At 38.1% G+C, this 16,713-nt stretch overlaps 1 protein-coding gene across 2 annotated transcripts in view; it reads left to right on the forward strand.

Moving 5' to 3' along the window:
- The window catches only part of CRHR2 (corticotropin releasing hormone receptor 2), a 544,351-nt gene that overhangs the window by 359,836 nt on the left and 167,802 nt on the right, over positions 1-16,713 (forward strand). For both annotated transcript variants that reach the window (XM_073677250.1, XM_073677249.1), the window contains one exon: positions 7,905-8,022. In XM_073677250.1, the coding sequence (XP_073533351.1) occupies positions 7,905-8,022 (118 nt within the window). The remainder of the gene's footprint in view (positions 1-7,904; positions 8,023-16,713) is intronic.

The following is a 16,713-nucleotide window of genomic DNA, read 5'->3' on the forward strand; positions in this document are numbered from 1 at the left end:
CCATGTACAAGAATATAACTACTATAATACTGCTCCTTTGTACAAGAATATAACTACTATAATACTGCCTCCTATGTACAAGAATATAACTACTATAATACTGCTCCTATGTACAACAATATAACTACTATAATACTGCCCCTATGTACAAGAATAGAACTACTATAATACTGCTCCCTATGTACAAGAATATAACTACTATAATACTGCTCCCTATGCACAAGAATATAACTACTATAATACTGCTTCTATGTACAAGAATATAACTACTATAATACTGCTTCTATGTACAAGAATATAACTACTATAATACTGCCCCCTATGTACAAGAATATATCTACTATAATACTGCCTCTATGTACAAGAATATAACTACTATAATACTGCTCCTTTGTCCAAGAATATAACTACTATAATACTGCCCCCTATGTACAAGAATATATCTACTATAATACTGCCTCTATGTACAAGAATATAACTACTATAATACTGCTCCTTTGTACAAGAATATAACTACTATAATACTGCTTCTATGCACAAGAATATAACTACTATAATACTGCCCCCTATGTACAAGAATATATCTACTATAATACTGCCTCTATGTACAAGAATATAACTACTATAATACTGCTCCTTTGTACAAGAATATAACTACTATAATACTGCCCCCTATGTACAAGAATATATCTACTATAATACTGCCTCTATGTACAAGAATAGAACTACTATAATACTGCTCCTATGTACAACAATATAACTACTATAATACTGCTCCTATGTACAAGAATATAACTACTAGAATACTGCCCTATGTACAAGATTATAACTACTATAATACTGCTTCTATGTACAAGAATATATCTACTATAATACTGCTTCCTATATACAGGAATAGACTACTATAATACTGCCTCTATGTACAAGAATATAACTACTATAATATTGCTCCATTGTACAAGAATATAACTACTATAATACTGCTTCTATGTACAAGAATATAACTACTATAATACTGCTCCTATGTACCTATGTGCAAGAATATAACTACTATAATACTGCTCCTATGTACAAGGATATAACTACTATAATACTGCCCCTATGTAAAAGAATATAACTACTATAATACTGCCCCTATGTACAGGAATATAACTACTATAATACTGCCCCTATGTACATGAATATAACTGCTATAATACTGCTCCTATGTACAGGAATATAACTACTATAATACTGCTCGCTATGTACAAGAATATAACTACTATAATACTGCTCCTATGTACAATAATATATCTACTATAATACTGCCCCTATGTACAAGAATATAACTACTATAATACTGCTTCAATGTACAAGAATTTAACTGCTATAACACTGCTCCTATGTACAAGAATATAACTACTATAATACTGCTCCTATGTACAAGAATATAACTAGTATAATACTGCTCTCTATGTACAAGAATATAACTACTATAATACTGCCCCTATGTACAAGAATATAACTACTATAATACTGCTTCAATGTACAAGAATTTAACTGCTATAATACTGCTCCTATGTATAAGAATATAACTACTATAATACTGCTCCTATGTACAAGAATATAACTACTATAATACTGCTCACTATGCACAAGAATATAACTACTATAATACTGCCCTCTATGTACATGAATATAACTACAATAATACTGCCTCTATGTACAATAATATAAGTACTATAATACTGCCTCCTATGTACAAGAATATAACTACTATAATACTGCCCCCTATGTACAACAATATAACTACTATAATACTGTCCCCTATGTACCAGAATATAACTACAATAATACTGTCCCTATGTGCATGAATATAACTGCTATAATACTGCTCCTATGTACAGGAATATAACTACTATAATACTGCTCGCTATGTACAAGAATATAACTACTATAATACTGCTCCTATGTACAAGAATATAACTACTATAATACTGCCCCTGTGTACAAGAATATAACTACTATAATACTGTCCCTATGTACAAGAATATAACTGCTATAATACTGTTCCTATATAGAAGAATATAGCTACTATAATACTGTCCCTATGTACAGGAATATAACTGCTATAATACTGGTCCTGTGTAGAAGAATATAACTACTATAATGCTCCTCCCTATGTACAAGAATATAACTACTATAATACTGCTCCCTATGTACATGAATATAACTACTATAATACTGCCCCTATGTACATGAATATAACTACTATAATACTGCTCCTATGTACAATAATATATCTACTATAATACTGCCCCTATGTACAAGAATATAACTACTATAATACTGCTTCAATGTACAAGAATTTAACTGCTATAACACTGCTCCTATGTACAAGAATATAACTACTATAATACTGCTCCTATGTACAAGAATATAACTACTATAATACTGCTCTCTATGTACAAGAATATAACTACTATAATACTGCCCCTATGTACAAGAATATAACTACTATAATACTGCCCCCTATGTACAAGAATATAACTACTATAATACTGCTCCCTATGTACAAGAATATAACTACTATAATACTGCCTCCTATATACAAGAATATAACTACTATAATACTGCCCCCTATGTACAAGAATATAACTACTATAATACTGCTCCTATATACAAGAATATAACTACTATAATACTGCCTCTATGTACAATAATATAAGTACCATAATACTGCCTCCTATGTACAAGAATATAACTACTATAATACTGCCCCCTATGTACAACAATATAACTACTATAATACTGTCCCCTATGTACCAGAATATAACTACAATAATACTGCCCCTATGTGCATGAATATAACTGCTATAATACTGCTCCTATGTACAGGAATATAACTACTATAATACTGCTCGCTATGTACAAGAATATAACTACTATAATACTGCTCCTATGTACAAGAATATAACTACTATAATACTGTCCCTATGTACAAGAATATAACTACTATAATACTGTCCCTATGTACAAGAATATAACTGCTATAATACTGTTCCTATATAGAAGAATATAGCTACTATAATACTGTCCCTATGTACAGGAATATAACTGCTATAATACTGGTCCTGTATAGAAGAATATAACTACTATAATACTCCTCCCTATGTACAAGAATATAACTACTATAATAGTGCTCCCTATGTACAAGAATATAACTACTATAGTACTGCCCCTATGTACATGAATATAACTACTATAATACTGTCCGCATGTACAAGAATATAACTACTATAATACTGCCCCTATGTACAAGAATATAACTACTATAATACTGCCCCCTATGTACACGAATATAACTACTATAATACTGCTCCCTATGTACAAGAATATAACTACTATAATACTGCCCCCTATGTACAAGAATATATCTACTATAATACTGCCTCTATGTACAAGAATATAACTACTATAATACTGCTCCTTTGTACAAGAATATAACTACTATAATACTGCCCCCTATGTACAAGAATATATCTACTATAATACTGCCTCTATGTACAAGAATAGAACTACTATAATACTGCTCCTATGTACAACAATATAACTACTATAATACTGCTCCTATGTACAAGAATATAACTACTAGAATACTGCCCTATGTACAAGATTATAACTACTATAATACTGCTTCTATGTACAAGAATATATCTACTATAATACTGCTTCCTATATACAGGAATAGACTACTATAATACTGCCTCTATGTACAAGAATATAACTACTATAATATTGCTCCATTGTACAAGAATATAACTACTATAATACTGCTTCTATGTACAAGAATATAACTACTATAATACTGCTCCTATGTACCTATGTGCAAGAATATAACTACTATAATACTGCTCCTATGTACAAGGATATAACTACTATAATACTGCCCCTATGTAAAAGAATATAACTACTATAATACTGCCCCTATGTACAGGAATATAACTACTATAATACTGCCCCTATGTACATGAATATAACTGCTATAATACTGCTCCTATGTACAGGAATATAACTACTATAATACTGCTCGCTATGTACAAGAATATAACTACTAAAATACTGCTCCTATGTACAATAATATATCTACTATAATACTGCCCCTATGTACAAGAATATAACTACTAGAATACTGCTTCAATGTACAAGAATTTAACTGCTATAACACTGCTCCTATGTACAAGAATATAACTACTATAATACTGCTCCTATGTACAAGAATATAACTAGTATAATACTGCTCTCTATGTACAAGAATATAACTACTATAATACTGCCCCTATGTACAAGAATATAACTACTATAATACTGCTTCAATGTACAAGAATTTAACTGCTATAATACTGCTCCTATGTATAAGAATATAACTACTATAATACTGCTCCTATGTACAAGAATATAACTACTATAATACTGCTCACTATGCACAAGAATATAACTACTATAATACTGCCCTCTATGTACATGAATATAACTACAATAATACTGCCTCTATGTACAATAATATAAGTACTATAATACTGCCTCCTATGTACAAGAATATAACTACTATAATACTGCCCCCTATGTACAACAATATAACTACTATAATACTGTCCCCTATGTACCAGAATATAACTACAATAATACTGTCCCTATGTGCATGAATATAACTGCTATAATACTGCTCCTATGTACAGGAATATAACTACTATAATACTGCTCGCTATGTACAAGAATATAACTACTATAATACTGCTCCTATGTACAAGAATATAACTACTATAATACTGCCCCTGTGTACAAGAATATAACTACTATAATACTGTCCCTATGTACAAGAATATAACTGCTATAATACTGTTCCTATATAGAAGAATATAGCTACTATAATACTGTCCCTATGTACAGGAATATAACTGCTATAATACTGGTCCTGTGTAGAAGAATATAACTACTATAATGCTCCTCCCTATGTACAAGAATATAACTACTATAATACTGCTCCCTATGTACAAGAATATAACTACTATAATACTGCCCGTATGTACATGAATATAACTACTATAATACTGCTCCCTATGTACATGAATATAACTACTATAATACTGCCCCTATGTACATGAATATAACTACTATAATACTGCTCCTATGTACAATAATATATCTACTATAATACTGCCCCTATGTACAAGAATATAACTACTATAATACTGCTTCAATGTACAAGAATTTAACTGCTATAACACTGCTCCTATGTACAAGAATATAACTACTATAATACTGCTCCTATGTACAAGAATATAACTACTATAATACTGCTCTCTATGTACAAGAATATAACTACTATAATACTGCCCCTATGTACAAGAATATAACTACTATAATACTGCCCCCTATGTACAAGAATATAACTACTATAATACTGCTCCCTATGTACAAGAATATAACTACTATAATACTGCCTCCTATATACAAGAATATAACTACTATAATACTGCCCCCTATGTACAAGAATATAACTACTATAATACTGCTCCTATATACAAGAATATAACTACTATAATACTGCCTCTATGTACAATAATATAAGTACCATAATACTGCCTCCTATGTACAAGAATATAACTACTATAATACTGCCCCCTATGTACAACAATATAACTACTATAATACTGTCCCCTATGTACCAGAATATAACTACAATAATACTGCCCCTATGTGCATGAATATAACTGCTATAATACTGCTCCTATGTACAGGAATATAACTACTATAATACTGCTCGCTATGTACAAGAATATAACTACTATAATACTGCTCCTATGTACAAGAATATAACTACTATAATACTGTCCCTATGTACAAGAATATAACTACTATAATACTGTCCCTATGTACAAGAATATAACTGCTATAATACTGTTCCTATATAGAAGAATATAGCTACTATAATACTGTCCCTATGTACAGGAATATAACTGCTATAATACTGGTCCTGTATAGAAGAATATAACTACTATAATACTCCTCCCTATGTACAAGAATATAACTACTATAATACTGCTCCCTATGTACAAGAATATAACTACTATAATACTGCCCCTATGTACATGAATATAACTACTATAATACTGTCCGCATGTACAAGAATATAACTACTATAATACTGCCCCTATGTACAAGAATATAACTACTATAATACTGCCCCCTATGTACAAGAATATAACTACTATAATACTGCTCCCTATGTACAAGAATATAACTACTATAATACTGCCTCCTATATACAAGAATATGACTACTATAATACTGCCCCCTATGTACAACAATATAACTACTATAATACTGCCCCCTATGTACAAGAATATAACTACTATAATACTGCCTCCTATGTACAAGAATATAACTACTATAATACTGCCCCTATGTACAAGAATATAACTACTATAATACTGCCTCCTATGTACAAGAATATAACTACTATAATACTGCCCCTATGTACAAGAATATAACTACTATAATACTGCTCCCTATGTACAAGAATATAACTACTATAATACTGCCTCCTATATACAAGAATATGACTACTATAATACTGCCCCCTATGTACAACAATATAACTACTATAATACTGCCCCTATGTACAAGAATATAACTACTATAATACTGCCTCCTATATACAAGAATATAACTACTATAATACTGTCCGCATGTACAACAATATAACTACTATAATACTGCCCCTATGTACAAGAATATAACTACTATAATACTGCCCCCTATGTACAAGAATATAACTACTATAATACTGCTCCCTTTGTACAAGAATATAACTACTATAATACTGCCTCCTATATACAAGAATATGACTACTATAATACTGCCCCCTATGTACAACAATATAACTACTATAATACTGCCCCCTATGTACAAGAATATAACTACTATAATACTGCCCCTATGTACAAGAATATAACTACTATAATTCTGACCCCTATGTACAAGAATATAACTACTATAATACTGCTCCCTATGTACAAGAATATAACTACTATAATACTGCCCCTATGTACATGAATATGACTACTATAATACTGTCCGCATGTACAAGAATATAACTACTATAATACTGCCCCTATGTACAAGAATATAACTACTATACTACTGCCCCCTATGTACAAGAATATAACTGCTATAATACTGCTCCTATATAGAAGAATATAACTACTATAATACTGTCCATATGTACAAGAATATAACTGCTATAATACTGCTCCTATATAGAAGAATATAACTACTATAATACTGCCCCCTATATACAAGAATATAACTACTATAATACTGCTCTGTATGTGCAAGAATATAACTACTATAATACTGCCCCCTATGTACAAGAATATAAAAACTATAATACTGCCCCTATGTACGAGAATATAACTGTTATAATACTAGCTTCTTTCTGCATGGAAAAAATGTTCCTGTGTCTGAAAGTGTAGCTGTCATTTCCAGAATAAATTGTTTGTACTTTTCACTCTTTTTTCCTTTCCTATGTCAAATTTTCAGTTGTCTCTGAGCTGGTGGGCATAGATTAGTTGCTATGAAGTCTCCCATAGAGAACACACACTGACATGATGGATTCCTGCTCTCTTGTCTCTAGATAGCTCATATTCAGAAGCATCAGCTTTATGGAGGACTTTATACCGCAGTACTGAGCTTTATGTCTGTGAATCCAGCTCTGGAGTTACATTTAACAGTTGCTTGAATTTCTCTAAGATAAATTACAAAGCTTCAGTTTTGCTCTTGAGTTGAAATGACATTGTCTGTTTAAATTGCACTTTCCATTTTTCCATTGTTTTATATGAATTTTATGTCTTTGGTCCTAGGAGTATTAGATGCCTTCGGAATATCATTCATTGGAATTTAATTACAACCTTCATCTTAAGGAACATCATGTGGTTTCTACTACAAATGATCGATCATAACATCCACGAGAAGAACGAGGTACGGTTACATACACTGCCCTGTAAAAGAATATTTCCCTCTTGTTTTTCCCTCTTGAATTACCTGTTTTCAGTTACATAATGTTTGTCTTTCATGTGATTAGAATCAGATAAACTTCATTTGTTGGTTTAGTGATCACTTTTAGTGTTGAGCGAGCATGAATTGTTAACCCCTTCGAGGAGCACACTCGGGTGCTCAGCATCGATGAAAGTGTCGCCGCGACTGCATATGTCACATCTGTCATACACCTGTGACACATGCAGGGATTGCCTGTTTGTCATACATAACATTACTGATCCTGTACTGATCCTGAGTTACATCCTGTATTATACTCCAGAGCTGCACTCACTATTCTGCTGGTGCAGTCACTGTGTACATACATTACATTACTGATCCTGAGTTACATCCTGTATTATACTCCAGAGCTGCACTCACTATTCTGCTGGTGCAGTCACTGTGTACATACATTACATTACTGATCCTGAGTTACATCCTGTATTATACTCCAGAGCTGCACTCACTATTCTGCTGGTGCAGTCACTGTGTACATACATTACATTACTAATCCTGAGTTACATCCTGTATTATACTCCAGAGCTGCACTCACTATTCTGCTGATGTAGTCACAGTATACATACATTACATTACTGATCCTGAGTTACATCCTGTATTATACTCCAGAGCTGCACTCACTATTCTGCTTGTGCAGTCACTGTGTACATACATTACATTACTGATCCTGAGTTACGTCCTGTATTATACTCCAGAGCTGCACTCACTATTCTGCTGGTGCAGTCACTGTGTACATACATTACATTACTGATCCTGAGTTACGTCCTGTATTATACTCCAGAGCTGCACTCACTATTCTGCTGGTGCAGTCACTGTGTACATACATTACATTACTGATCCTGTACTGATCCTAAGTTACATCCTGTATTATACTCCAGAGCTGCACTCACTATTCTTCTGGTGCAGTCACTGTGTACATACATTACATTACTGATCCCGAGTTATGTCCTGTATTATACTCCAGAGCTGAACTCACTATTCTGCTGGTGTAGTCACTGTGTACATATATTACATTACTGATCCAGAGTTACGTCCTGTATTATACTCCAAAGCTGCACTCACTATTCTGCTGGTGCAGTCACTGTGTACATATATTACATTACTGATCCTGAGTTACATCCTGTATTATACTCCAGAGCTGCACTCACTATTCTGCTGGTGCAGTCACTGTGTACATATATTACATTACTGATCCTGAGTTACATCCTGTATTATACTCCAGAGCTGCACTCACTATTCTGCTGGTCCAGTCACTGTGTACATACATTACATTACTGATCCTGAGTTACGTCCTGTATTATACTCCAGAGCTGCACTCACTATTCTGCTGGTGTAGTCACTGTGTACATACATTACATTACTGATCCTGAGTAACATCCTGTATTATACTCCAGAGCTGCACTCACTATTCTGCTGGTGCAGTCTCTGTGTACATACATTACATTACTGATCCTGTACTGATCCTGAGTTACCTCCTGTATTATACTCCAGAGCAGCACTCACTATTCTGCTGGTGCAGTCACTGTGTACTTATATTACATTACTGATCCTGGGTTACATCCTGTATTATACTCCAGAGCTGTACTCGCTATTCTGCTGGTGCAGTTACTGTGTACATACATTACATTTCTGATCCTGAGTTACCTCCTGTATTATACTCCAGAGCTGCATTCACTATTCTGCTGGTACAGTCACTGTGTACATACATTACATTACTGATCCTGAGTTACATCCTGTATTATACTCCAGAGCTGCCCTCACTATTCTGCTGGTGTAGTCACTATGTACATACATTACATTACTGATCCTGAGTAACATCCTGTATTATACTCCAGAGCTGCACTCACTATTCTGCTGGTGCAGTCACTGTGTACATACATTACATTACTGATCCTGTACTGATCCTGAGTTACATCCTGTATTATACTCCAGAGCTGCACTCACTATTCTGCTGGTGCAGTCACTGTGTACATATATTACATTACTGATCCTGAGTTACATCCTGTATTATACTCCAGAGCTGCACTCACTATTCTGCTGGTGCAGTTACTGTGTACATACATTACATTACTGATCCTGAGTTACATCCTGTATTATACTCCAGAGCTGCACTCACTATTCTGCTGGTGCGGTCACTGTGTACATACATTACATTACTGATCCTGAGTTACATCCTGTATTTTACTCCAGAGCTGCACTCACTATTCTGCTGGTGCAGTCACTGTGTACATACATTACATTACTGATCCTGAGTTACATCCTGTATTTTACTCCAGAGCTGCACTCACTATTCTGCTGGTGCAGTCACTGTGTACATACATTACATTACTGATCCTGAGTTACATCCTGTATTATACTCCAGAGCTGCACTCACTATTCTGCTTGTGCAGTCACTGTTTACATACATTTCATTACTGATCCTGAGTTACATCCTGTATTATGCTCCAGAGCTGCACTCGCTATTCTGCTGGTGCAGTCACTGTGTACATACATTACATTACTGATCCTGAATTACGTCCTGTATTATGCTCCAGAGCTGCACTCACTATTCTGCTGGTGTAGTCACTGTGTACATACATTACATTACTGATCCTGAGTAACATCCTGTATTATACTCCAGAGCTGCACTCACTATTCTGCTGGTGCAGTCACTGTGTACATACATTACATTACTGATCCTGAGTTACATCCTGTATTATACTCCATAGCTGCATTCACTATTCTGCTGGTGCAGTCACTGTGTACATACATTACATTACTGATCCTGAGTTACATCCTGTATTATACTCCAGAGCTGAACTCACTATTCTGCTGGTGTAGTCACTGTGTACATATATTACATTACTGATCCAGAGTTACGTCCTGTATTATACTCCAGAGCTGCACTCACTATTCTGCTGGTGCAGTCACTGTGTACATATATTACATTACTGATCCTGAGTTACATCCTGTATTATACTCCAGAGCTGCACTCACTATTCTGCTGGTGCAGTCACTGTGTACATATATTACATTACTGATCCTGAGTTACATCCTGTATTATACTCCAGAGCTGCACTCACTATTCTGCTGGTCCAGTCACTGTGTACATACATTACATTACTGATCCTGAGTTACGTCCTGTATTATACTCCAGAGCTGCACTCACTATTCTGCTGGTGTAGTCACTGTGTACATACATTACATTACTGATCCTGAGTTACCTCCTGTATTATACTCCAGAGCTGCACTCACTATTCTGCTGGTGCAGTCTCTGTGTACATACATTACATTACTGATTCTGTACTGATCCTGAGTTACCTCCTGTATTATACTCCAGAGCTGCACTCACTATTCTGCTGGTGCAGTCACTGTGTACTTATATTACATTACTGATCCTGGGTTACATCCTGTATTATACTCCAGAGCTGTACTCGCTATTCTGCTGGTGCAGTTACTGTGTACATACATTACATTTCTGATCCTGAGTTACCTCCTGTATTATACTCCAGAGCTGCATTCACTATTCTGCTGGTACAGTCACTGTGTACATACATTACATTACTGATCCTGAGTTACATCCTGTATTATACTCCAGAGCTGCACTCACTATTCTGCTGGTGTAGTCACTATGTACATACATTACATTACTGATCCTGTACTGATCCTGAGTTACATCCTGTATTATACTCCAGAGCTGCACTCACTATTCTGCTGGTGCAGTCACTGTGTACATATATTACATTACTGATCCTAAGTTACATCCTGTATTATACTCCAGAGCTGCACTCACTATTCTGCTGGTGCAGTTACTGTGTACATACATTACATTACTGATCCTGAGTTACCTCCTGTATTATACTCCAGAGCTGCACTCACTATTCTGCTGGTGCAGTCACTGTGTACATACATTACATTACTGATCCTGAGTTACATCCTGTATTATACTCCAGAGCTGCACTCACTATTCTGCTGGTGCGGTCACTGTGTACATACATTACATTACTGATCCTGAGTTACATCCTGTATTTTACTCCAGAGCTGCACTCACTATTCTGCTGGTGCAGTCACTGTGTACATACATTACATTACTGATCCTGAGTTACATCCTGTATTATACTCCAGAGCTGCACTCACTATTCTGCTGGTGCAGTCACTGTGTACATACATTACATTACTGATCCTGAGTTACATCCTGTATTTTACTCCAGAGCTGCACTCACTATTCTGCTGGTGCAGTCACTGTGTACATACATTACATTACTGATCCTGAGTTACATCCTGTATTATACTCCAGAGCTGCACTCACTATTCTGCTTGTGCAGTCACTGTGTACATACATTTCATTACTGATCCTGAGTTACATCCTGTATTATGCTCCAGAGCTGCACTCGCTATTCTGCTGGTGCAGTCACTGTGTACATACATTACATTACTGATCCTGAATTACGTCCTGTATTATGCTCCAGAGCTGCACTCACTATACTGCTGGTGTAGTCACTGTGTACATACATTACATTACTGATCCTGAGTAACATCCTGTATTATACTCCAGAGCTGCACTCACTATTCTGCTGGTGCAGTCACTGTGTACATACATTACATTACTGATCCTGAGTTACATCCTGTATTATACTCCAGAGCTGCACTCACTATTCTGCTGGTGCAGTCACTGTGTACATACATTACATTACTGATCCTGAGTTACATCCTGTATTATACTCCAGAGCTGCACTCACTATTCTGCTGGTGCAGTCACTGTGTACATACATTACATTACTGATCCTGAGTTACATCCTGTATTTTACTCCAGAGCTGCACTCACTATTCTGCTGGTGCAGTCACTGTATACATACATTACTGATCCTGAGTTACCTCCTGTATTATACTCCAGAGCTGCACTCACTATTCTGCTGGTGCAGTCACTGTGTACATACATTACATTACTGATCCTGAGTTACATCCTGTATTATACTCCAGAGCTGCACTCACTATTCTGCTGGTGCGGTCACTGTGTACATACATTACATTACTGATCCTGAGTTACATCCTGTATTTTACTCCAGAGCTGCACTCACTATTCTGCTGGTGCAGTCACTGTGTACATACATTACATTACTGATCCTGAGTTACATCCTGTATTTTACTCCAGAGCTGCACTCACTATTCTGCTGGTGCAGTCACTGTGTACATACATTACTGAGCCTGAGTTACATCCTGTATTATACTCCAGAGCTGCACTCACTATTCTGCTGGTGCAGTCACTGTGTACATACATTACATTACTGATCCTGAGTTACATCCTGTAGATCTTTTATTATAAAAATGAAAAACATAACAAAATTAATAACCAGAAAATAAACAATGTAATGAACTGGTCCAGCCGCTCCCTCTCTCCTCACACACATATTATACATATATACACAATAATAACTACCTACACTGTGACATCTGGTCCGGTTACCAAACAAATAATAACAATATAATAAACAATAACCGACAAATTATATACAAACTAATATATACATTCTTTTTTTTTTTTAATAAATAAAATAAAATAAATTCTAACTATACAAATATATACAAGACAAAACAAAACCCCCCACACTCGAGCCCACCAGTCCCTCCCCGGCACTGACCTGAGAGCTGCTCCTGCGCCTCATGCCTCAGTCCAAAGTCCATAGGCCAGATCAGGCAGTGCCAATTTTTCACCCAAATAACCAGTGTCCCACAAGATGAACCCACCTCCCCCCTTTTCCCTCCACCCAACCTAACACCTACACCCAAACCCATATATACAATATATACAGAAACAAACAATACAATAACCACAACTGACAAAGCCCAAGTTCGGCGCCTGCAGCCCTACATCACTGTCTACTGATCAATAAAACAAAAATCTATGGTGTCAGCAGCAGCCCACCACCAGGAGAGGAGATGACCAGACTAGGGCACACTAAAAGAAAAGCCCCTCCAGAGGAGAGCGGCCCTCCGTGTACCCAGTCTCTCATACTCCAGAGAACGCACCTTCACCAGGTCACCGAGTATGGTCCTAAACACATCGTCCACTGGGAGGATTTTCCGCTGCGTCGATACTAAGCACCGTGCGTTCCACGTGTGATACCTAACCACTGCGCTAACTAGAAATAAGGTGCAACGGTCCCGACCACCCAGGTCCCCGAATGCTCCATAGGCCCATTCCTCATAAGAGAGACCGGCCAGCCGGGGCCAGCCAATGGAGGTGCCCACCCTGTTGTACACCTCTGTGTTAAAGGGACAACGAAGCAGGAAGTGGTCCATGCTTTCAAGCATGGTACCACAATGCTCCCGAGGACAGTTCCTGTCCTCAGAGCTCCTACACTTCAGATTGTCCCTCACACACAGTTTCCCATGGAAGCAGCGCCAAGCCAAGTCCCAAACCTTCGAGGGGATCCTGATAGAATTCAAAAGATGCAGACCCACCCCAAGATCCCGACTTGGGCAATCCCTGAGCGCCAGAGGCCTCTGAAAATGGGTCAACAGAACCATTTTGTCAAGGAGCTTCCTTGGCAGAGTCCTGACCTCCCACATTCCCAGACCCCACCGGCGAATTACCTTCAGAACCACGGTAGCGTAAGCCGGGAGATGTCCATGCGGTGTGCGGAGATCCTTCACTTGCCCTCCTGTCTCCCATTCCTGGAAGAAAGGCTGAAACCATCCCTTACAGGAGAATACCCACGGAGGAGCCCTCTCTTTCCAGAGGTTTGCAATATTGATCTTAATGAAGGCATTCACAAGGAATACCACAGGGTTGACCATACCCAACCCTCCTAGTCTCCTCGTACGGTAAGTAACCTCCCTCTTGACCAGGTTCAGTCTATTCCCTCATAACAGTTGAAAGAACAAACTGTAGACCCGAGTCCAGAGAGGCTCTGGCAAGATGCACACACTGCCCAGATAGATCAGCAAAGGGAGCAGGTAAGTTTTGATCAGGTTTACCCTTTCCCTTAGGGTCAAAGACCAACCCTTCCATTGGTTCACCTTCTGAGTGGCGATCTCTAGCCTGCTGTCCCAATTTTGTTTGGGGTAATCCCCCTGGCCAAATTCGATGCCAAGAACTTTTGCAGAGACTTTGGGTTCTGGAAGGGTGTCCGGGAGATCAAAACCAGGATCTCCTCCTCCCAGCCAGAGACTCTCACACTTATCCCGGTTGATCTTAGACCCGGATGCCTCCGAGTAGCGATTTACCTCTGACATCAGCCATTCTGCCTCCCCATCAGAGGAAACAAAAACGGTGACGTCATCGGCATACGCCACCACTCTTAGAGTGGCTTCCGGTGCTGCCCGGTCCATCCCGATCCCAGCCAACGGTCCACGCTCCACCCTCCTAAGAAGTGGGTCAATCGCAAACACGTACAGTAGCGGGCTCAAGGGACAACCCTGGCGAACACCACACCCAACCTCAAAAGAGTTGCCAATCCAACCGTTCACAAGCGGGAAACTCTCTGCCCCAGCGTACAAGGTCTTAAGCCAATCAACGAACCCCCCCGGCAGGCCATACCTCAGAAGGACAGACCAGAGGTACTCATGATTAACCCGATCAAACGCTTTTGCCTGGTCCAATGACAGCATGTACCCCTTCCAGTGGCCAGCCCTACCCTGCTCCACTGCCTCTCGGACACAGAGTACAGCACTAATTGTACTGCGGCCCGGAACAGAGCAATGCTGGGCCCCGAAAGGAGCTGGGGTGCAAATTTCACCAGCCGATTAAACAGCACCTTTGCCAAAACCTTCCTGTCTGCATTGAGAAGCGCTATGGGACGCCAATTCTCAATGCAAGATGGGTCCTTACCCTTTGACAAGATGATCAGGGCAGACCTCCTCATTGACTTTGGCAGAGTGCCCGAGGAAAGACACTCATTGAATACCTCAGTCAAGAGGGGAACCAAGGCGTCCTTAAAGGTCTTATAGAATTCAGATGTTAAGCCATCCGGACCGGGAGATTTCTTCAGGGCAAGCCCTTCAATCGCCAACTTAACTTCCTCTTCCCTGATTATCTCTGTCAAAACGCCAAGAGAGGGGTCTACCCCTGGTTCGGGGACAGCTTCAGCCAGAAAAGCCGATATCTCATCCCATTCCAGATCCCTCTTCCCCAAGAGGTGCGAGTAGAAGGATCTGACGACCTCCAGGATCCCTGATCTGGATCGTTTCAGGGACCCCGCAGTGTCAACCAGTCCTGTAACAACTTTACTATTCACTGACATCTTGCAGTTTCTGTAAGGGTCGGGCGAGCGGTACTTTCCGTATCCCTCTCAAAAACCAAAGATGCGTGTCTATCATACTGACACCTCATTAGCAAAGATTTCACTCTGGAGATCTCCTCGCGGCTACCTCCAGTTGAGACAAGATGCTCGAGTTTCCTCCTCAGGCCCTGATACAGGCGGTACCTGTCCAGGCTCCTGAGGCTCGAGAGCTGGCGGAAGAATCTCGCCACCCTTTTCTTAAACATCTCCCACCACTCTGACTTACTACTACAAAGATCCAGTAAGGGTACCTGGCTCTGAAGAAAATCCTCAAAGGACTGTCTTATCTCCGCTTCTTCCAAGAGAGACGAATTGAGCCTCCAAAAGCCTCTTCCCATCCGGGGGGTCTCTGTAACAT

Source organism: Phyllobates terribilis, unplaced genomic scaffold, assembly GCF_046119375.1.
Source record: "Phyllobates terribilis strain yellow unplaced genomic scaffold, ASM4611937v1 Scaffold_4__5_contigs__length_816908805, whole genome shotgun sequence".
Classification (NCBI taxonomy): Eukaryota; Metazoa; Chordata; class Amphibia; order Anura; family Dendrobatidae; genus Phyllobates; species Phyllobates terribilis.